At 44.5% G+C, this 22,499-nt stretch overlaps 9 protein-coding genes across 9 annotated transcripts; 4 read left to right on the forward strand and 5 right to left on the reverse strand.

The window, feature by feature from the left end:
- Positions 1 to 187: 187 nt before the first annotated feature.
- Positions 188 to 4,360, forward strand: PADG_07549 (SUMO protease ULP2; the record flags this gene model as incomplete). Its single annotated transcript, XM_010764476.1, has 8 exons — positions 188 to 412; positions 555 to 616; positions 711 to 773; positions 838 to 910; positions 980 to 2,109; positions 2,165 to 2,536; positions 2,594 to 2,644; positions 2,698 to 4,360. The coding sequence occupies 8 exons, from the start codon at positions 188 to 190 to the stop codon at positions 4,358 to 4,360; spliced, it is 3,639 nt and encodes a 1,212-aa protein (XP_010762778.1).
- Positions 4,361 to 5,074: 714 nt separating this feature from the next.
- PADG_07550 (signal peptidase complex subunit SPC3) lies at positions 5,075 to 6,102 on the forward strand (the record flags this gene model as incomplete). The annotated part of the gene is made up of 3 exons (XM_010764598.1): positions 5,075 to 5,217; positions 5,326 to 5,399; positions 5,570 to 6,102. The coding sequence occupies 3 exons, from the start codon at positions 5,075 to 5,077 to the stop codon at positions 6,100 to 6,102; spliced, it is 750 nt and encodes a 249-aa protein (XP_010762900.1).
- A 697-nt stretch (positions 6,103 to 6,799) lies between these two features.
- PADG_07551 (uncharacterized protein) lies at positions 6,800 to 7,517 on the reverse strand (the record flags this gene model as incomplete). The annotated part of the gene is made up of 3 exons (XM_010764477.1): positions 6,800 to 7,073; positions 7,228 to 7,303; positions 7,466 to 7,517. 3 exons carry the CDS (start codon positions 7,515 to 7,517, stop codon positions 6,800 to 6,802), a joined length of 402 nt encoding a protein of 133 aa, XP_010762779.1.
- A 1,034-nt stretch (positions 7,518 to 8,551) lies between these two features.
- On the reverse strand, positions 8,552 to 11,430 carry PADG_12318 (uncharacterized protein; the record flags this gene model as incomplete). Its single annotated transcript, XM_010764655.1, has 3 exons — positions 8,552 to 10,993; positions 11,071 to 11,365; positions 11,426 to 11,430. 3 exons carry the CDS (start codon positions 11,428 to 11,430, stop codon positions 8,552 to 8,554), a joined length of 2,742 nt encoding a protein of 913 aa, XP_010762957.1.
- A 487-nt stretch (positions 11,431 to 11,917) lies between these two features.
- On the reverse strand, positions 11,918 to 13,539 carry PADG_07553 (protein kinase PKP2; the record flags this gene model as incomplete). The annotated part of the gene is made up of 4 exons (XM_010764599.1): positions 11,918 to 12,748; positions 12,826 to 13,108; positions 13,203 to 13,322; positions 13,412 to 13,539. The coding sequence occupies 4 exons, from the start codon at positions 13,537 to 13,539 to the stop codon at positions 11,918 to 11,920; spliced, it is 1,362 nt and encodes a 453-aa protein (XP_010762901.1).
- Positions 13,540 to 14,761: 1,222 nt separating this feature from the next.
- PADG_12319 (uncharacterized protein) lies at positions 14,762 to 15,162 on the reverse strand (the record flags this gene model as incomplete). The annotated part of the gene is made up of 2 exons (XM_010764656.1): positions 14,762 to 14,825; positions 14,960 to 15,162. The coding sequence occupies 2 exons, from the start codon at positions 15,160 to 15,162 to the stop codon at positions 14,762 to 14,764; spliced, it is 267 nt and encodes an 88-aa protein (XP_010762958.1).
- A 1,704-nt stretch (positions 15,163 to 16,866) lies between these two features.
- On the forward strand, positions 16,867 to 17,534 carry PADG_07554 (uncharacterized protein; the record flags this gene model as incomplete). Its single annotated transcript, XM_010764478.1, has 2 exons — positions 16,867 to 16,963; positions 17,059 to 17,534. The coding sequence occupies 2 exons, from the start codon at positions 16,867 to 16,869 to the stop codon at positions 17,532 to 17,534; spliced, it is 573 nt and encodes a 190-aa protein (XP_010762780.1).
- Positions 17,535 to 17,882: 348 nt separating this feature from the next.
- PADG_07555 (uncharacterized protein) lies at positions 17,883 to 19,064 on the reverse strand (the record flags this gene model as incomplete). Its single annotated transcript, XM_010764600.1, has 1 exon — positions 17,883 to 19,064. The coding sequence occupies one exon, from the start codon at positions 19,062 to 19,064 to the stop codon at positions 17,883 to 17,885; it is 1,182 nt and encodes a 393-aa protein (XP_010762902.1).
- Positions 19,065 to 19,705: 641 nt separating this feature from the next.
- On the forward strand, positions 19,706 to 21,811 carry PADG_07556 (uncharacterized protein; the record flags this gene model as incomplete). Its single annotated transcript, XM_010764479.1, has 4 exons — positions 19,706 to 20,571; positions 20,632 to 21,017; positions 21,091 to 21,481; positions 21,571 to 21,811. The coding sequence occupies 4 exons, from the start codon at positions 19,706 to 19,708 to the stop codon at positions 21,809 to 21,811; spliced, it is 1,884 nt and encodes a 627-aa protein (XP_010762781.1).
- Positions 21,812 to 22,499: the final 688 nt, after the last annotated feature.

A 22,499-nucleotide genomic window follows, 5' to 3' on the forward strand; every position in this document is an offset into this window, starting at 1 on the left:
AATATATCTTTGCGCATTGTACCCGGTAGAACACGGGAAAACAAAAAGGTTGGTTTTAGTTGCGGCTATCTACTCACCCAGATCAACCACGCTTCAACCCCAACTCGCACCCATAGTTACATGTATTCAACCCAATGCTTCCCCAACGGGCAACATTTCAGAATCAAATGGTCTACCTTACGAGCTTATGAAGTGGCTATCTAAGCTAATCCACGTTGGTCGGCCTAATCACACCCTCCCAAACCCAGCAGAAGCAGGTCCAAACCCGGATTTTTCGCGACGACGGCGGCGAGACCGAGCTTATGATTTCGAAGATATCATAGTCCCGGCCCATATGTCCGGTGTGAGCGATGAGCTTTCTCCTGCAAGAGGGCAAATGAGCAATACATTTCAGTTCGCACAACTGGGAAAGGTATGGAAACGATGTCTCCCTACCTGGGATCATGCACCCTGGATTGTTAATGGCTGCTTATTTCTGGCCACCCGAGTAATTACTGATGCTGATTTTCTTCTTCTTCTTCTTCTTCTTCTTCCTTTTTTTGTGGAATATGCAGAGTTCTACCGGAATACCCCGTGCAACCAGTTCGCAACGAGAAAATTCTCAACTTACACCTAGGTAGGTCTTCACCAAGGGCGGCGGTGTAGGTTTCCTATCGGACTCCGCAAATCTCGGTCTAGGATAGCCGGTGCTAACCATCATACCACTACAGGAAAATAACATCACAGAGCGAAGAAGAGTTACAAGAGGAAAGGAGGCTATTTGGAGGCTCCAGGTCTGTGATATACCATCCTTATAGATCCTGGAATTGACAAACTGATGTGAAGGGGATTTGACAGGAAGGATCCAAACGCCGTTCGTATAATACCAGGAACCTTGCCACGAAAAGGAGGATCTGCCTCAAATTTAAAGGTGGGATCTGATTTCCTTTACAATAATGTGTTTAACTAGTTATTAATGGATCTGTTTGACACTTCAAAGGCCCTGGAAAATTTCAGCCCACGGAACACCCTCTCTTCAAACTCCGCTAGAACACCAGTCCAAACTTTTGGCGAGAGACACCCCGAGAGGCTTATCCGTCCGCTCTCGTACATACAAGATGTTGTGGCAGTCACTCAGGACGAGGAGAAAGGAAACCATCCGCGCAAGAGACAGAAGACTGACGATTCACCAGCTTCCGCGGACGTTATCGAGGTGAATGATGATGAATCCGTAATTCGCGTGGAACCTCCCTCCTCCGCCAGATCTAGGAACTTCGGCCAGCGATATTCGAGCAAAACTCGCTCTATAAGTCAACAGGACTGTACTACTCCTGAGTTCTGGAACGTTGAAGGTAGGGTACAGGATTTCAAAGACAAAACTTTACGTGCTCCCGATTTGACTGAGGATGAACGATTCACGATGGAAGCCAAAGCGCAACGATTCGGAAAAAAAACCAGCCCACACTTCGCACGTACCGTGGGTTCACATTTGTTATCCCCTACCGAACAAATGTTGACTGTTGAGCTTTCTCCGCTGGATAAATTGGATGGTGCAGGGCCCATGCAGGCGGAGACGATGGAATCTGCGGAAATTCTCGAAAATTCATTCGTACAAACCGATGGCCAACTACAATTTTCTGACATACTTGACAGCCCAGATGAAATCCAAGGAGAGAAAACCATTCGCGAAACTTGGAGAAGCAACTTTGAGGGTCATCAAAATAGAATGCCTGGTGATATTAACCCGACCAACTTTTCCAGAGCGAAAAGGGATCGCAAACATGCGGTTCACAGGATTAGACTATCCAACCATACTCGGTCGTTTTCCGTTAGGTCATTTGACGACAGAATGCAGACTGTGGAGGGGAAATGCACGCTTATTGTTAACACGAGGGCTAGTACTTTTACTATCAGGAATGATGATGATGATTCATCGCAGTCAAGAGAATTCAATATTCTCAAAATCAACCAGGTTTTGTATGGTGGCCCAAGGGCTGCGGTGAAGTTTCCCCTTTCCTCGGGAGCAAGAGACGACATAAATATACGATTTTCAACCGAGAAGGAATGTTGGGACTACTGTATCTTGATGGGGGAATTGAACAGTAGTTCTAAATTGACTGAAAAAACGAAGTATGTTCCCTCAGCATCCTGAAACGTTTGAGTTCGAGTCTGATAGTGGATATAGTCCTTGGATGACAAACGCGTTTAATCGTGATGCTCATCTCGGTCGAAGGAACCGTCAACGTAGCCGCTCAAGACGCAAAAGCCCCCAGGATGGGCAAACTGACACCCCCACTCAACCTTCAAAGCCAACCAGACGCCAGAAGATTAGTGAGACCCTGCTTGGTGGCGACGGGACGATTGGAAATTATTCCCGGGACACCACACCTCATTTCCGCGGGCCCTGTAAGAACGGACATGTATTTTCACCTTCTCGGAATCATAGTCAACCCGACATAGATGATCCCGCAGCTATTCCTATCAAAACATACAAACCTTCTGTGTGCTTGCGTGTCACCCGCTCGCGAGCTCACCAGCAGCCCTCTTTCACTGACAGGTATGCCGTTTCCTCCGTTCATTTCGAACTTAACCGCTGACTAAATACTGGGATCAGTGACCACGAACCATCACCCTCTCCCCTCCGGAATACTCGTAAATGGACAAAGTAAGTACATGGCATTGTAAACTTCGCAACAATGGAGTTAACACTGTGTCCAGGCCGCTTGTTTACCCGCCTCAAGGTAAAAAGAAAGCTGAAGTGGAGTTCCACGATTTGGAACGCTTAGGCGATGGCGAATTCTTAAACGACAATCTCATCGGGATTTATCTGCGTTTTCTTGAGCATCACATGGAACGGAATAGACCCGATCTTGCTAAGCGTATTTACTTTTTCAACACCTACTTTTTCGCAAGCCTGACAAACACTCCCAGAGGTCGGAGGGGTATTAACTACCAGGCGGTGGAGAAATGGACGAGGAGCGTGGACATATTCAATTATGATTATATTATCGTTCCCATCAACGAAAGCGCCCATTGGTTTTTGGCCATTATATGCAATCTGCCTAGCCTCTGTCGCACGGAATGCAAAAATGAGAACATAATCGACGGGCCAGCCCAAATACAGGAGAGTGGTGGTTTGAGAAATCGAGAAAGGGGAGGAAAAGTCAAAGTTGAACCGCAAACCGGAGCCGATACTACCATTGGCGTGCAGACAGCACAAAATGGTAAGGACCAAATCCTCCGCAAACGTTTTTTTTCAATGTCCTTATCAGATAAAGTTCCCAAGACAGAAGTCCGACAGAACGAGACAAGTCGCTTGAAGGAACGTGAATCTCCGGACATTAATGACTGGCCGGACGAGGAAGAGAACGGACCGTCCCTCCCCATGGTTCAGCCCGAGGATGAAGAAAATATTTTACAACAATACGATCGGCCCAAACAACTACAATCTGGTAAATCAAGGGATTTAGGGCCCCCAAGAAAGAAATCGGCCCGAAAGTCCCAATTTGACTCTAAACAGCCCATCATCATCACTTTTGATTCATTGGGATGTCAGCGATCCCCTACAGCTCGGATCCTCAGGCAATACCTTGAGGAGGAAGGGAAAGCGAAAAAATCACTTACCATTGACCCGAAAAAAATTCTGAGCATGACTGCTCAACAAATACCGCATCAGCCTAATTTTTCTGATTGTGGACTGTATCTCTTGGCATATCTTGAAAAGTTCATGCACGATCCAGATGAATTAATTAGGAAATTGGTGAATAGGGAGATGAGTGAACAGAATGACTGGCCGCTAATGAAATCTCGAGTTCTTCGCCGGCGACTTCGGAACTTTCTCCTAGCCTTGTACGACGAGGCGGAGGGAGTGGCTCAGGAAGGAAGTAAGTTGGTGAATGTGAAACCTCTGAAAATCCTCCTGGGAGACTCTGTACACTCTCCAAAGGCATCGCCAGCTAAGTCTTCTGAATGGAGGGGGAAGCAACATGGATACGAGGAGTGCCCAAGCCCCGAAGCCACGCCCAACACTGAAGAGAAAAAGAAAACAGCACATAGTGCTGAGAAAGAACCACAGCAGGCTACACCAACACGATTCTCTCTTTTGCCTCGTCAAAATGACCAGCAAAGAACAACAAAGACCACGAGAGCTATTGGAGATGATGCTGCTCAGCAGTACACAGCCCAGGCGATGCCTTTAGGAATTTCGGCATATGGATGCCAAAATGCTGCAATTGAAGATCCGCCCGTCGAAGTTCCCAGAACTCCTTCACCAGATATTGTTGGGATGAGAGTGTCACGTCTTTCTACTCGCAAATCGAGCCCAACTACACGCTCTCAGGGATTACCCAGCCAAAACCAAGAGATATTGGACGGAATTTAAGAAAGGGATTTTTTGCGAGCCTGTGGGCGCAACTGGAGACGGAAGTTTACCCGAGAATGACTACTTTTGTAGGTCGTTTGCAATGTTACGTTCTGTCTGATGAACCAATGGTTTGCTTGTTAATGGCATGCATATTGAAGGGAAGAATTAGATACCGCATTTATGCTCATTTCATATTTGCTTTTTGCATTCTTGTGGTTCTCTTGTCAGGCTTTTATTTTTTTACAGGGCGGAATAGGCGTCTCCTTGTCGGTAATGGATTGGCGGGAGTAGATTACATCCTTTATCAAATCTTTATCAAATTGATTGAGCAAGAACCAGGTTAACTTTTGTCATAGTTTATTTCTGCATGCTCATTTTTCCCCCGTCTCCTTCTCTTTCCTCTTTCCATGTGTGCAACATGTTACTGAGTAGATCTCATTCTACTTGTAGTCTGATAGACGGAGTTTCAGTTTTCTGTTCCACCAAGGGTTTAACCAGCGTCAGCAGAATTTGTTTTACAACCAAACACGCCAAGCCATTCTAAAGGAAGATTTTGAATAGCCGCGTGTTTATTAAATAAGAGTTTTGCCACGAGACGCGGAACTGACATATCTGGCCCTGACATCCATATATAGATCAACAGAACAGAATTATATCGGATTGTTCGAACATTTCTCTTTCTCATTTTGTCGGGAGCCCGCATTTAGAGGGTCATCCTTGAACCTTGCAGCTATGCACTCCGCTCTCAATCGTGTCCAGAACGTCTTCGGCTTCTTCACTTCGGTCGCATTCGTTCTGGGCGCCTTAACGGCGCTGACAGCTGTATTTAATCCTGCGAATCCGGTTGCAAGTGTTGAGGTTTCGAATATACAAGTGTATGCTTTTATTCTTCTCTTTTTGTAGCCATTCCTATCCCGTTGGTTGGGGAATATGTGAGTTATCAGATACTGGACAATTTTTTCGCTAATTGAAAATACCTATAGAATCCATGGGCGACCGTATTATTATTCCACTAAACGGGAAGAATATGCACAGATCAAATTCGATCTTGATGCGGGTAAAAAATTCCGAGCTATACACATGCCACATTTCTACATTTCCCACATCTCTCGATTGCGTTCATTTTGCGCTGTGGAGATGGTCAATAGAACGAACCCCTTCCATTCACGAGATGTTCCGCACCCGCCTCCTCCACAAAGCTAACAGGGTAATCTACCCCGAATATAGATCTAACCTCTCTGTTCAATTGGAATACAAAACAACTCTTCGTCTATGTCCTCGCCTCGTACCCCACCTCCTCCTCGTCAACAAACATCACCGAATCCATAATCTGGGACACCATAATTCCAGCCACTGAATCCCCCTACTCCATCCCCGCGCTATCCCGCCGTTTATTCCCTTCAAAGAAGTCCAAATTCTCCAGATCTTCCAAAAACACCTCAACCTCCAAGAAATCCCAAAAACCTGGCCTCATCCGCCTCCGCAATCAGAAGCCCAAATACCAAATCACAGATATATCGGGCCGCCTGGCATCGCGCGAGAATGTGCAGTTGGTCGTGGCTTGGAACGTCCAGCCGTGGATTGGTGTGCTGATGTGGAGTCCCAGTAGTCAAGTTGCGGACAATATTGGCGGCGCTTTGGGTGGGATTTTCGATGTGGCTTTTATTACTGCGGGGAAAGGTGGAAGGAGTAAGCCATTTAGTTTTCCGGAATTGAAAGGGACTAGGAGGAATGATGGAAGTAAGAAGGGTCCGAGCTGAGTTGGGTGTCGACTAAGATGGTGGAAGTATGTGGGCGGAATGGAGGTGGGACCGGTTGTTGGTTCGAGGAAATCTATGGTTTATTCTGTCCCTTTGGCGGCTTTTTACGGGTAGCATTGATATAACTATAACTTCTCCTGGTTTGGTCTTTCTGCGACCCCCTCATACCATTTGCTGTTTATAATATATATATTATTTTATTTTATAATATTTCGACGAAACCAATTTAGAAATGAACAGTAATGTGATATGCTATGCTTTAGTGGGTTCATCTGGTAAAGATTATATCATTAGTTCGTCACACTCCCCATTTGTCAAATAACCAATGCTAAAAATACATAGGTGAGTAGGTGAGTAGTTGGTTTCTTGTTCAGGAACAAGGAATTAAACCATACTATACAACGTTTCTCCTTTTCCATCCATTCGCCAATTAATCTCTGATATGTATGAACCGGGCACAGTCATATCAGGCGTGTCCAACGAAACATCCTATAATGTACAATGTTTTTCTTCAGATCCATAACGGAGAGTGGTAAGCAAGAATAGAAAATCACGCCAGCGTCATTAACCGCATATCCCAAGCTTTTTTTCTCGAAACCCTTAAAGGCTTTCTCGCACATATACAGATACTACTTAGCTCAGTATTCACAGACGGCAAAGACCCTAGCAGAAAGCTTGGGCAAATCTGTCTCCACATCTATCGTGTCCAGCCAGACTCTTGATGACTATGCACTTCCGGGCTGGAGTAATATGTCGTTGCTGGAGTCGCTGGCATTCCTGGTGTCGCTGCGGTCTGAGGTGGCGGCGGAGGATAATAGTGCTCAGTATTGCTCAGATCACCGCCACGTTGAATCCTCTCTGAAAATATTCCTGGGGCCCGGTAGCAGGCCATACGGCCTTGGCTCCCTCTCCCGCGCCTGTCATAGTAGACATACTCGCAGTAGAAGGCATGGATATGGCCGGGGAAGTATCTGGGCAAAGGTAGAGCGGTGGAGAGGAAAAGTTAGCGACTGCACTAAGATCGTCTGTAGTATGTACATACAAAAGTTTGGTGTAGAAGAAATAATGGATATGATATGGGTTGTGGAGCGAAAATGAAGGTGGATAAAAGGGAATTGTACACACCCAAGTAATGTGAGGCAGACATTGATGAGAAGGTCTGGAGAGCATCCGCTAATAAAGAAAACTCCTAGGGGGGGAACTGTATTTAGGAGGATAAGGTATTAGTATCATAAATCACGAATGAGTAATTATCAAGCGTTTAGGACGCAATGACAATGCCTAGTACCACAGGCATAGATCGAAATAGATAGGGTATTCCGTTCCGCTGTGGCGTGGTATAGGTAATCGGTAATCTACTTACTAAACATCGTGATAATTATCAGGCAAACGGCAGTTACAGCGTCCCCTACCATGGCTGCTGCTTATATCCTCTTCTATTTCAGGCTTTTCTCTGTCTCTCCGTCCTTCGTTAATTCCAATTTATGTCCTCCTTTCCGGAAGCTGTTTTCTGGATATCCCCCAAAAGAGTTCTTCAACACCTAGTTGAAGAATGGAGATATATCACGCCGTCCACGGGTCGCCCCTTAATAACCTACTGTCGACGACGCACGACGTATGATAGCATTTACTGAGTGACCTCAAGGATATAAGTTGACAAGTCCAAAACGCGGTTAGAAATTTCAAGGAGATCATCCAATCCGGAGACCTTCCCTAGCCTCCGAGGGCAGAGAGAAATCGGACGAGGGAGTCAGAAAACGAAGGATATAGGAGGGGCGAGGTGTGAAAAGGCGGATCCTCGATAAATATAAGAATGTATTTGCCCATAATCTGTGGTTGTCGAAGAAAGAGGTTTTAGAAGAAGAAAAACGATTGCGCCGGATTAAATATAAATCGTGAATAGGGCGAACAAGACGCCGACGAAGAAGGAGCAAAGGGCCAGCTGGGAGTTGTTCCGTAGTGAAGTTTCCGAACGCAGCAGCTTCTGTGGGTGACGTCATTATGTTATCAACAGGCTTATCGCCACGTGACATCACGGAGGTAACTGTATTAGAGACTGGAGATGAAAATAAATGAAATAATGACGATCTGTGTCATTAAAAAATGAACTGCTATATCCATATCCAATCAACTAATCCTTTGTGATTTCCAATAAACAGACAAGAAAAAGACGCCAAAAACCAAACCCTTTGAGGCCCAATTAATGAGACACAATTGATGCCTGGAAAGAATAAAACAACATGTCGGGAGGCCGCATAGAATTACGATGCGGCACACTATTCCCAAGATCCAAACATTTATCCCACAACCCTTATCCAATGAGTTATAAAAACTAAGATGGAACCCCCCACAGAACATTCGAGTGACTGAATGAAAAAAGAGTGCAAACGCCATACACCCAATTTCACACACTAAAATCAAAAAGCCCGTAATGCTAACCCCAGGACTCTTATACCACTGAAATGGCCACACCTTGATTTGTTCCGTCCTCCTCACTATCCCCATCCTCGGGGAGACTGACCCCTTCCTCATCCGTGTCAATGTCCTCCCAGTCCCCAGCAGACGTGGGAGTTGGGGAAGAGTCGAAAATGTCGCCTATGTCGCTTCCTAGCATATGACGTTCTGCTTCAGCCCTTTCCACAAGCATTCGGGCAAAAGCAGCTTTGTCTTTTCCGCGAATTAGAGGCGGCCCTTCGTCGGATGAACTATCACCATCCGACGATCCTGATGCATTTCCGGCCTCATTGTCAGTGCCTCTTTCGGTTCGAACTTTAGCTCCGTTGGGAAAACGACAGGGGCAGTAACCACAGGGACACACTTCACTGGATGGCGGTGTCCACGGTACTTCCAAATTCGGCAGTCGTTCTGCCCGTGTATCCCTGCGGGTATTGAGAAAAGGTTCACAGTTCATAGTGAGAGGTTCAGAACTCGGAACTCTAGAAAGGTTGGATTCTGACTTTTTGGTGAGATGGCTAACCTGCCTCTGAAAAGAATCAAGCCCAACCTCCTGGAAGTATTTCGAAATATACAACTCATCCTCTTCGATCGAGTTTGCCCCTGAGAATATCGCATTTCTTGATGCATGGAGGCCTTGATGTGGATCTCCACTCCCTTTCTCCTGAACAGATATATTCGTCCCCCGCCAATAGCACCGTTCTCCCCTGGGACGATACCGCGTTTCTAGATCTTTGTCGCGTTTGTCGTATCGGGTTGGCATGCCCAGCATGTTAACAATATCGTATTGTAACCTCTTGTCACCAGATTCTGTTCGAGGATGGTTTGGGAGATCAATGCTCGTTCGTGGGAGAAGTGTGGAACCAAGTTTAACGGCTGTTTTAAGAGGATGAATATTATGCGGTGAGCGTCTTTGGCGGCGAAGAGGTGGCACATTCAAACAACCCTCTAAAGGCCCAGGAGGAGAGTAAGTAATCCTCTGGCCACTCGGGCCCTCATCCACTTTTGACTCAGAATCAATATGCACTTTAGCCACCACTAGAGACGGCTTGATAAAGCTGTCGAACGGCTGTTGACTTAAAGACCTCCTGTCACCGGAATACATCTCGTAAGCTGATATCGGCATCAACATTTGTGTCTCATCTGGAAAACCAACAAAGGGAACAGTCGAGCTCATAACTGGATTTTTGAACCTCTCAAGGCTAGGGCTAATTTGCTGCAATGGTCTCCATTCTAGTGGTGACGGGACGGACTTCGTATTTTGGCTGTCCGACAACAAACGCTCGAATCTGTAACGTTGGTCAGGATGAGTTCGTGAACAATTCCTGCTCTTGATATTGATCGTAACCCTGGCTCTGACAGTCTTCTCGAATCTGACGTTCGTATCAAAATATTGCAGAGCTGTTGCAGTAATCATTATCCGAAGGGTGTATGTTTCAGATTGATCCCTTGAAATACCATAGGCCAAGTGGGCATCGGGATAAACAACGCATTCCTTAGAATCAGAGCAGAATGGCACGGTCCCGCTAAAGCTGGATACTGAAGCATCCCACCGTAACCAACTGGCAGAGGACTTGTAAACAATATGGGGTGGCTCCAAATCAGATTCAGCCCCACTACTGATGAGGGTAGAGTTGTATCGTGGCATTAAACGGAATTCGTGTCCTTCGGTAGTAATAGGGTCGAATTGCTCAAATGACAGTACATCCGGAGCCCAATTCACCTCGACAGGGGTTCCAGATATATGGGTATGAGTTATTGTGTTTTTCGAGTGTTTACCTAGGTCTAAAAGTTTAACTCCGATTCTAAGACCGCCAGTTGCGAGGCACGAGTTATTTCCAACAGGAGGGTAAACAAAGCAGTCATGACAGCGAATAAACTGTGCAATTGTCTTGTAAATGTTCCCCATCGACGCCAACCAATGATACATACGACGATGTTCCTTCCAGCAGTTGACCATGGCCGTCGCGATATCGATGATGTTAACTGGCAAATAATGCGTGCCGTCCAAAATTTTGTCTTGTTGCTCATGTTCACGCTGTATTTCAAGGAACGCCTGGTTTTTTATTTCATGCTGTTGTTCTAGGAGTTCAAATTGATCGTGCAACAAGTATCCAAGGGCCCTTTTAAAGGTTGTCTCCCAAAATAGTAGTTCTTGCGCTTTATCTGAAGACAGGCCTTTCCATGTCTTTGTTATATCGACGTTCACAACCCTGGGGCCCTCGTGATGGCTGCCAACGACAGAGTCTGGGGTTGGATTTTCTGCTACCCCGGGATAAACTTGCAAGCGTGGGCGGAACATATCAATCATGCTGCGACAGTCAGGAAATGAGTTGCCAAAAAAAGTGAAGATGGTGTTAGATGTGGACCGCGCAGAACTAGGAGGGGGTAATTGTATTGTCTCCTGTTCTGTCAATCTTCTGCCAGCATAAGGTGTCTGCAAGCACGTTAATCAGCTATTATAAATTTTTCTCTTTTGTAAATATTGAGTTCGTGCTACGGGAGTCAACTAACCTCACGATCACCAGCTTCATTAACTTCACGAAAAGCAATACCTACAAACGGGTTTCGATATTCAAGTGGAGGAGGATTGGAATACAGCAATGAAAATCGTCGGAAATACGGATGATATGACTGGGATTCAGCGGTAAAAGTTTGAAGGGGGGCCACTGATGGATATCCGTACACCTCATGATGCAGATCCATAAATTGGCGTTTCTCTGGAGTTGAAGGCACTGGGGGAGTATCGACAGTGTCCAAAAGGATATCGTGATATTCATTGGGCACGTCAAGCACAACTCTAGGAGGACTGTGCAAGCAGGTTTAGCTAAAACTTGATTCAGTCTTTGAGGAGAGAGACAATTCTTACTCCATTAGAATAAGCAATGGATGCAGGAGATTGGGAAGAAATTCTGTGGTGTATCTTGATAATCAGAAGTTCGGTATACTTGAAGAAAAGGAATAGAAACGGGGTTTTCGAAATGTTTGCTCGTTGAAAATAAATATCCGCGGTATATTTATTGACGATGCCACCTGTTATCGTTAGCCCAGGAAGGCTCAAGTTGTTACCGGCTGGTCCTTCTTAATATTGGGAGCATCTGTGAGCGGGAGTAATAACTTCAGAAGGAATCTCCCACACGTCACAACAAGAAAGACCTCACAGGAAATGATGGGACTCTATTTGATAGTTCCATCAGTAATAGAGACTTGAAAGGAGGCTTAAGGGTGACATGACCAAGTTGAACAGATGACAGAGATAGTCCAGGAATAAGAGAGAGAATGAGATTAGGAAATATGCATGTCATGATTATCTTTAGTAAAAAGAGAAGGAACACAAAAAGCCAAAAGCATTGATTGCATGTCAAACCGCATCTATTGAAGCTCTCATGGTCAACTGCTCATTCTTATTCCCAAGTTTTGATATCTGTAGGAATGCATCGACTCCATAGCCTTCTAGGCTATGCAGCTCCAGACTGCCAGCCCAGTACTCCGCATAAACCCTACTCATGGGCAGTCCCATCCCAAGTCGCAAATTTGGTGGCCGGGAACTAAGTGATGCCAATGAACTGTCTCTATGTGGATGTCCATTGGCAGTATAATTCCCCGTGTCTGCTTCGTGCTGTTGTTCAGCAGATTTGGAATCGGAAACTTTCACCTCTTGCATCGTCGCGGCCATAGTGGGAACTTGTTGTAAGTTACGAAGTCGGGCCTGTGTGTGGGGCCCCTTGCAGAATGACCACAGATATGGTGAAACTTCTCGAGGAATTCCTCCACCTTGATCGGAAACACGAATGATGACGTGTTGTGGAGATTCGCAGATCAAAACTTCGATAGGCGGAGGCTTTTCTGGTTTATGGCTGAACCTTTCGATGATAGATTGGAAGGAATTTCGCAACAATTCCCCGATGATATATTCCAGGTGGCTCAGTATGTAAGGAAATGTAGCCTCCAGGTGACCTTGAACAACAACATCGGGGACCTGACAATCAGGTCCGAGTGATTGTTTCAGCAGGTCTCTTGCTCGATTGCCACAATTTTCGACCACCTCTTTCGCATTGCACCTGAGAAATACCTCTCCCACAAAGTCCGTGTTTAAGTCTGTCCTATCCTTTGAATCGGGGAAATGCCATGGGGCATTGAATGTATCAGTAAGCGCAAGATGTTGTTCTGCGATAACTCGACGTGAAATTCGCTGTACGAAGAGATCGTCAGTTCTAGCAAGTTCTCGCCATTTACAAGAAAATTCGTGTTGATGTAATTTCCACTTACTGCACGCAACAATGTATTCATAAATCGATCTATCTCTTCCGGCTTCACGAGATCCTGGCACTCCAATACACCCATTGCAAGATTCGGTATTACTGTCAGATGCTCTTTGAGCGTGGCTCGTAGAATATCGCAATACTTGTCATTGTCTTCTAAAGTTTTGATTTGGGGAACATTGCGAAACTTCTCAAAGGCCTTATAGTAAAGCTCGTAGACGAGGGAGAGGTGCGGGTTCGTGACAACAACATAGGGAAGCTTCTGCATGTCCCGTAGGCGATGGGCGATTCTGGTAAAACCATAAAATGAGGTTTGGATTCTTAAATGTCTGGCAATTGAACGTGCATGCCATTGAGGGAACGGTTGCACAATGGTATACATACCTTGTTGGAAGCTCGGTTCGCACATAGTTTGCAGAGCTGATCAAGCGCGACTCAGTGATCGCGCGACCAAAGAATGTTAACTGGCGTAAGCTAATTGGCCGTACGTCACGTTCAACCCATCTAAAAGGAACAAACAGTTAATGAGAGCTTTCACAAGACCGCATAATACATTCCCGCGTGTAGGAGAGGCAAAACGCCTATTGACTCACTCATCAAGAGTTGAGCCTGGCCGCCATGGCGGTGGGCTAGGCTTGTCGGTTGAGAAGCATCTTGCGGGTACTACAAAAGGTCTCAGTGCGATGGCCTTCCGCCAATGAACTGATTGCCGCTGAAGCATCCTGAAATGCCATTCACGTCTCTCGCACAAAGGGTTGGTTTCCGAGAGCAGAGGGACGTGGGCGTGCCTGGTAGGTAGATATCACCGTAACTCATTGTCTGCAGCCACTAGCACATCCTCCGCGGTTGTCGCAAACACTGGTTAAATATTGGGGAGTTGTAAAATAGCAAGCAACGGAGAAGTTGCGGGCGGTTAAATATAGGGTTCAATTATGGTTGGATGTGAGTGTTTTCTGTTAGTTAACGTTACCCTAGTTGCATATGTCATACGAGCAGAAGCAGCCTTTACTAACGTAACTATTAACTAATCCAACGACCGAGCGGCGGATTCTCTCCGAAAATCAATCAAATATTCAATGTATTCAACCAACACGCTTAAATATTGAAAACATTAATAAATTAAGACTATCTTATAGTTGAATATATAGCTATTTATTAGGGCAACTGCGTATAGTATGTCCAAAAGTCCCACTGCAGCGTGGTGGAGCTCGCTGGGGATACATACATAGCTTCAATCTGAGCTTCAATCTGAATATCAAGTTGCTCCAAGCAGAGCCACCATAGATATTCGTTTTAGTAAAAGACGCAGATGGATAAAGATACAGAAAATCATCTTTATCAAGGATTGTTTTTTGCAATCATCATCCCTTAACCAGCTTTTTCTATATATATTTTAATAGTGTAAAAACATTATTTAATGATTGAAGAAGAAGATGAGATGTATGCAGATATGCAAAGACAGATTATTGCATTATCTTTATAAATATCATCAAATTTCAGTTAGATGTATTATTATCATCAAGAATAAGTAGCTGCTTCATACCCACTGAATAGTATTTAGAATATAACTTAAATATGTTCTTAAATCAAAGTTTGTTTAATTCATCAGTGGTTCTAGTCATTAGTATTTACTCAATATTCTCCAATTTTAAGAAAGAGCTGATTTTTGATATTAAAATGCTTGATATTTTCTTTTAAAATTATTATTAGTGAAATAGAATATTTCTTTGACTCTATGTATTCAATATTAATAATCTATTTATAATTTCTTTGAATAATTTTATATTATCTTAACTGCAGTAATAATTTTAAAGATTGTACAAAGTCTTATTATGAAGTTAGTCTCATCAATGTTTTAAATATTTTCTTCATGAATTTTACAGTCTTAAATATCTTTATATATCATCTCTAATCATTGTTTCATAATCTTTAAATTTTTCTATTTACCCATTGATAGGATATATAGTGATTATAGTATATATACTGTTAAGAGTAACATAGATGAATCTAGATAACTATTTAATTAACTTTAAAAGTGGGTAATGGAATTCAAAGTATATATATGAAGTAGAATATATATCATTCCACATAAGAACTTCAGTCAGATTGAAAAGCCTCACTTACTTACATTCAGTAATTACTTGAGAAGAGTTTTCTCTTCAATCTCTGTCAATTTGTTATCAATTGGATATGTTTCTAGGTGTGATCTGATGTCAGCAAGTTGTTTGTGCAAGGTAGGTTTAGAAACTTTATGTATCTTTGCAGCTTTCATCTTTGATGTAATTATTTGTGATTTATACACAGCAATGACCAGCTGTATGTGAGATTCTTGAGATAAAGACATTTTGAATAACAAAACACCGAAGAAATGATGTGTTGAAGATAGTTGAATATTTGATGATTTTCGGAGAGAATCAGCCGCTCGGTGGTAGATTAACTACATCAAGGATTGATAGAGTTAACTAATAGTTACTTGAAGCTCTCCCTGTCAAGCACCTGTCTAGAGGATGTGCTAACTATGGAAAACCCTGAGAGGAAGCTTCATAACTGGCTGATCCTCTTATGCTAGCCATCAAAATTACTCTGGATATTTCCTCATGCTAGTCAGATGTTAGCTTGCTAATTCACCTCCTGAAGTGTCTACTGACGTAAAACTATCCAGCACTGCCAGCACTGCTCATAAACTTCAGAGAAATTAAATTGGAGATGAGATCCCAATATCAACTCAAAAAGTCCAGGGCCCTGATCTGTGCAGTGCTAGTTATTTATTTGCGGGAATTGCAAAGTGCTTGTGAACTGAACAGCAGATGCCGATATCGCAGACTTGTAACTAAAGTTAGTTAGCTATTTAACTAGTTAACTAACTACCCCGCAGAACTCTATTGAAAAAATGCCTTAACGTGTACATTAATTCCCACAATCCTCTCACTAACAAGGGTCTACAACCAATTGCCTCACGTCCTGGGTCTTTTGTGGACCAGTTTTCTCTGTTTTGCATACGGGCGAAATAATGAAGTCACCTTCACAGCCTGATGAGTGAGTATCGTGGGATTTTAAATCTTCTTGGAGTGAGTGTTCCAAGAGTCACTACATTTCAGAATTTCTCAGATCTGACGTGAAATTGCTATCGCTGCTTTCAAAACTTTCTGCGAACCTCCGCTACCCATTTTCTCAGGTATCCGACCAACATATTGGAGCTGTTGAGCATTTCTAGTCGTCCGAGGTCGACTAAAAGAAGAGACTAACAGAATCTGTCTGGCGACTATTATGCTGCATATGATGGTTGGCGAATAGGAGATTTCGATCCTCCATGGCTCTAGTCAGCCGTACCAAGAAGCCCGGGAAGTGCTGTTACAATCAAGAAGACATGCAATTTCAATTCGAACTTAGAAATATCATGAGGTAGGAAGTTGTGGGAGCACTGATAGCGAGTGAAGCAGAATTTTGACCGGCCTTCGCTATCTTCCCAGGACTTGCCGAAAGTTCTTCTGTAACTGGTTAACAGACTGAATTTCTTCATAACCATATAAGAAATGTAGCCTCAACTCCTCTGCGTGGACATCGTTTCGGCGAGTATGTTTTTATTTGGGTCATAGGTGGGAGAGATATGACGGACGACTTGCTTTTCATATATATCAATATCATCTCGACGCATTTTCCGAAAGTTCACGCCTCCGCGTCAATGGAGCAGAGCTGCCAAATACTCGCCGACCAACAAATGGTAATCAGGCCCTCTGGTTTATACCTCCTGCAGATTTATAGCGGTTGCTTAATGACACATCAGTCTATCCGATATATCAAACTATTGAGTGATAGCAAGATAACCACCTGTCTTGACTAACCTCCGTGAATATCATTATTCACATATTGGCTGCTCTGGTACTTGACAAGGCTGAAATTGGCATCGATATGAGAGATAAACCCTTCCCTTCGCTGCAGTTCCTCCAATAAGGAAATCGACGATATCCAAGAGTTGGCTAAGGAGCTAGGTGTGCGTGTAAATGTACACGTGGATCTAAAATAGAGGGACTCAGGGCAAGGCTGAGAAATGCAAACGCTGAAAGATCGAATTTTTAATATGCCAGCCATCCACTTCAACAGCTTGCACTCCCAGATATCTGATTCCACTGTCACTGGTTCTACAGGTACTAGAATCTAACTACACTACTCAATCTCTTGTTCATCTTACCCTGCTTCGGGCGATCCAGGCATATATTGACAATGGCAAAAAAATTCAAAGGAGGAAAGTCATACGCGCCAGCAGCTAGTGGGGAACAAGTATATCAAAGTTCCACACCTCTTTCATCTGTTCTCGACAACCATGTCAGTCGCAGCGGGATTGCCAATTCCGACAACGTCACGCTCTTAAGAAACAAGCTACCCTCTACGAGTCGAGACCAATACATCACCGGTATCAGAGGCAGTTATCAGGAGAACCACAACACCAAAGTGAACTATGAGATCCGACACGATAGTGACCCGCAAAAAGGGAATCACGTCAATGCCAGGGTCACTCGAACGATGGCTGGCAAATATGGCGTCATTGAGGAAACAACAAAACTTGCTGTTTTGAATACCAGCCACCCGAGCCAAGCGGACTTTGACAATATCATTACGAACCTCAATAACCTGAGCTATTTGGGACAGGGGACTGATGACACTCAAAAAGCCAAAGCTGTTAGAGATGCCTGGACTGGGCTAAGCCGGAACAAGTAACGCTGATATCTTTGCAATCTGACTGTATCGGCTTGGAATGACGGGATTGGATTGATTTTGACGCTTTTGCTTTTCTTCGTCTTCTCTAAGTGTATTGACGGATACATGTGCTCCCCTTATTTCTCAGGTCAAAGTTCTTTTCACTCACACCAAATTGTCAGCTACCAAATAGGAGCTGTGAGTTTCTTCTATCCAAAATGAAATCCAACATGATAGTCTCTAATTATGTGCAAGGGGTGCAAGAGACTGCCTAAATTGGCGGAACCTCATTCTAAGCACCAAACACCTAGCTTAATATGTACTCAGAAAACCCAAACCAACTAAGAAGATAATCTACATACAATATCATCAATCATTGCCCTTACAGGAGCAGGATTCCTCAGTCGTAAAAACATCTGTAGCAGGTTGAAATCCAGCCTCGCTCTTCTCCGCATTCAGCAGTTGATCCAGCACCTTCTGAGCGTCCCACTTAGGGCTATGTATATTATCCCCGGCGAGATCGATCCAAGCTCTCCATGACTCAGAATTAGGCGCAGCATGGCTCACCCGTACCCAATTAGTGAACTGAGACACGCGGATGGCATTCCACAAAGCTTGCGTATAAGTCTGTGCTTGCAGTTGCTTGATCTCTTCTAGATCATAACGTACAAGGTTCCAATGCCATCTCATGGGGAAAAGTGCAGCAATCTGATAGCATCCGTTGAGAAGGACATATGAACAACCGAGTGCCGCTTGCATGGTCCAGGTGGCATTCCCCATCAAAATGACAGCGCTCATGAGCAGGAATGTGCCTACTCCAACTAAGGCGCGGAAGACTTGGTCGCCAACGACATAGCTGCATTCTTCTGTTCCCGTGTAGAGTTCGCGAGCGACCTCTTCTGTGCACCGTATTATGACGAAAGCGCCCTGTCTCGTCCGAATTACAAGGTCGCCATCTGGCACCACTGTTTTGCGTTTCCGCACCGTCAAGTTTGGGTGCCACATGGAGGACAACCCGATGATGCTGGAAGCGATTGACACTACCACAATAGCAATAACGGCAACGCCATCTTCGAGTAGAACAGCCCAGGCACACAAGCCGACAGAGAGCAAGAATGATGCAACCGAGAGAAAAAATAAAGGTGAAAACGGCCTCGCATGAATTACACCCTTTGGCGTTCTAAAGATGCGGTTTCTAAGCTTCTTCTCATCATGTAGTGTGTCCTCGTAGCCCTCTCTATGCTTAATCCGGATTTCGTGAACGGAAAAGCTGGGAAGATTAATGTTGTAGATGAGGTTTGCGAAATGGTTTAGCTCAACGAGGAGCGTTCCGGAGTGAATACTGACAATGTGCGCGGGAATAGATGGTAGACGTGTTGGCCGGGCATGCCTCAAGAGCGCCTGTGGGGCAGGCAGGATACGAGGGAGAAGACAGAGAATCGAAGCTGTCAGCGGTTGGGAGTGCGCAGACATGGCGCTCTCGCCGATAACGGCGAGCAAACTAACGATGTCCAAGCTCCAGTCATTGCGGTTCTCTGGGAATTTGAGCATGGCACTCGCTTATGCTTTATTCCGGTAAGGCTGATGGGGATTTTATTTGACAAAGAGGACCGGGTCGGTATGACATTGGCGAAAGGATTGACTGAGATCATTGGAGCGCCAGACTGACCTTGATTGATGGCCGTCAGGAAGATTTATCTGTGGGATCTCGTCGTTTGACCCCTCATGATGAATTTCCGATTCGAGGCGGAGCTTTGTGTTGCCTTGAGCATGCAGCAGCTCTCTCTTCAAAACACACCATTCCTCTCAAGAGAAAGCGTCAGCCTATCAACTTTTCGGAGCGCCAATTGAACCCCGCTGTCTGTGGCTGGTGTAGAACGAAATTGGTTGGTTCTAAGTTGACAGTCAAATCAAAGGCTCAATAAAACAACGCTGCGGCTTTTCTGTGCAAACTAGCTGGGAACAGGGCAGCTTGTCACAGCCACCCATAGGCGTATCCTGGAAAACTTTGGGGGATGTCGCTCCAAAAATTGGCCCACGTCTTGGAATCTGTGGCGGTTGGCATTTTGACCGCCTCTGACAGGGTGCTTCGTATGTTGAAAACCAGATAAATGTAAAAACAGGAGCACAGGACTTGAAGCTATTCTTTCAGTAAATGGATAGCAAAAAACACCGCCTCACTGGGCATTTTGATGCTCAAATTCATTGTCTATATATATTCCCTGGGTGTTTCCAAAAGTCAGCAAAGTAATGTCGAGGGGATAGATCACAACCTGGAAAGGAATCTGGACATAAATGACGACGGTTGGGAGGACCAAATATTGGATAACTATCGAAAGTCCCACCAAAAGCCAAAGGAGATGGTCTACTTCCAATGGATCCGGGAATCCTTCTCCTGTCGCTTGAAAACTCAGAATAATAAACATTCCTCAGCCCATGGCTCAAGCCCAAACATCCCGTCTTCTCCAACCGAATACTTCAAAGCCCTCGAAACTTTGCAGAATCAAGAACGAGAAATGGCTTTTGATGCTACTGCGATAGCCAAAGCATCAAAAGCTGAAAAGGATGCAGCATCCATTCTAGAGGCTATCCGCCGTAAAGAGCGCGCAAGACTTCTCGACTCCGGCGCATCAGATCAATTTTTGGCAAATGTTGACCTCATCAACGACAATTGTAGTGACCTGATGCGGGCAGCCCAGCGGCTGCCCAAGGGTGCACATCTACACTGTCATTTCAACACCGTCCTCCACCCTTCGTTTCTCGTTTCACAGGCACGCAATATCAAATGCATGTTCATCCGTAGCAGTCTGTCTCTCAATACGCAGCTTGATAATTTCAAGAATGCGGCGATAACGTTTTCTATCCTGCAGGATTCGACCAAGGGAATGAACATTTTCGACAGTAATTACAAACCCCTTTCCTGGATGAGGTATTCCCAGTTCTTGCAGAAGTTTCCTGGTGGTTGGAGAAAAGCAGAGGAATGGTTGGCGAATAAATGTATGATGTCTGCCGAGGATGCGCATGCTATGGAACAGACGATGGACGGGCAAGTAAACATGTGTTTTTCTCCCTTCATTTTAACATCAGGGGTCCTACCTTACTAAAATCTATCATCCAGGGTTTGGGATCTATTTAATCGCAGCACGCAGATGATGAAAGGACTCTTCAATTATGAATCTGCATTCCGGAGTTATATCGGAAAGGCCATTGATAGCTTCGTTGAGGACAATGTCATGTACGCTGAAGTCCGGCCCAATTTCTTTGATAAATACATCGTCAGTGATGATGGTATTAGGCAACTTGACCACCATGCTTGGATGCAAATCATCCAAGAGGAGGTTGATGCAAAGTTAAAGCAGTTCGACGCACCGAGCAAAGGAACTGGTCGCTTCAAGGGACTGAAAGTCATCTATTGCGCACCTCGCTCCATCACAAAGGAAGACATGATATGGTGCCTCAAAGATTGCGTATTATTAAAAAAATCATTCCCAGATTTGATCTGCGGTTCGTATTCCATAAAATATATCACTTCCCTATCAACCGACATTCAACAACCTGACCAACATCCACATCACAGGCTTTGACATGGTAGGCTGCGAAGGCCGTGGCAATCCAATCCGTCACTACATTCCTGAACTGTTGCAGTTCAAAAAAACCTGTTCCAACCTATATCTGGACATTCCATTCCTCTTCCATGCCGGTGAAACACTCGAGAGCCAGGGACCAACAGACGGCAACCTCTACGACGCCATATTGCTGGGCTCCAAGCGCATCGGACACGGCTACGCGATGGCACGTCACCCGCTGCTCATGCAAATGTGTCGAGAGCGAAGCATCGCGCTGGAAATCTGTCCCATCTCCAATGAGGTGCTGCATTTATGCTCGTCCGTGCAGGGACACGTGTTGCCAACGCTCCTAGCGAATTCAGTCCCGTGTACGATTAATAGTGATAATCCTTCGTATTTTAGGTTGGTGCTTTTGACTCTATTGCAATTTTATTATTATATGAATGCCGCTTGGGACTATGAGGATGTAAGGCTAACATATTGCCTGATAGATCTTCGCTCTCACACGACTTCTACCAAACCATTCTGCACCATGACTCCATGACGCTCTTCGGGTGGCGGGTCCTGGCCGAATGGAGTATTGAGCATTCGTGTATGGATCCGGAGCAAAGAACTGATGCATTCAAGACGTGGGAAAGGAACTGGGAGGCGTTTTGTGAGTGGATCATTGGGGAGTTTGGTCCGGAGTATTTGCGCTTTCCGGCTTCGACTCAAGCGGATTCATGGTTTTGAATACGGTACACGATATGTCAGTCAAGGGATGAGCAAGAGCTAGGGCGATGTTGGGTTTTGCATTACGATTGATTTGGACAGCGGAGCACATGATGCCGGTGTTGGTGGCTTTGAATTTGGAGTATTTGCAACATATATACCCCAGTTTTGCGTGAAGATTTTTCGGCTTTATATTATAAACCTCATTTGTGATTGAAGGTGTTTTGCATTCGTTATTTGCTTATTAAGGGATTGGATGTGTTGCATTTGCGGTATATCCCTTGAGATATAGACATAGAGGACGAATGAGACAGCTTTTTTTGTTGGTTATTAGGAATGCTATGGTAAATAAAATTAAACTCCATCCAAGTAACGAGCTGAATCACCAAACTCACTGCAACATGGAGTATTTAATTTCAATTGCAATTCTCAGCAACAATCAAAAGAAATTCTATATAGAATTAAACTATACTATGGTTAGGACCCGCTCTAATTGTATGTTCAATAGTTCCACAATCACTACGTCTCTGTGAAGCTCGCAATTATGATTGTAGAACAACAATCTCAACATTCATATTATCGATCAATCATACTTTGTAACAGTCAGATTGAGAAACACAATAAAACTTTCAACTTCTTTTTTTGTAAACCTTCATGTAAAAGTAATCATTTAAATCTTGTATATTTCTGTTTCTTCATATCATTCAAA

The sequence above is a fragment of the Paracoccidioides brasiliensis genome (genome assembly GCF_000150735.1).
Source record: "Paracoccidioides brasiliensis Pb18 unplaced genomic scaffold supercont2.11, whole genome shotgun sequence".
NCBI lineage: Eukaryota > Fungi > Ascomycota > Eurotiomycetes > Onygenales > Ajellomycetaceae > Paracoccidioides > Paracoccidioides brasiliensis.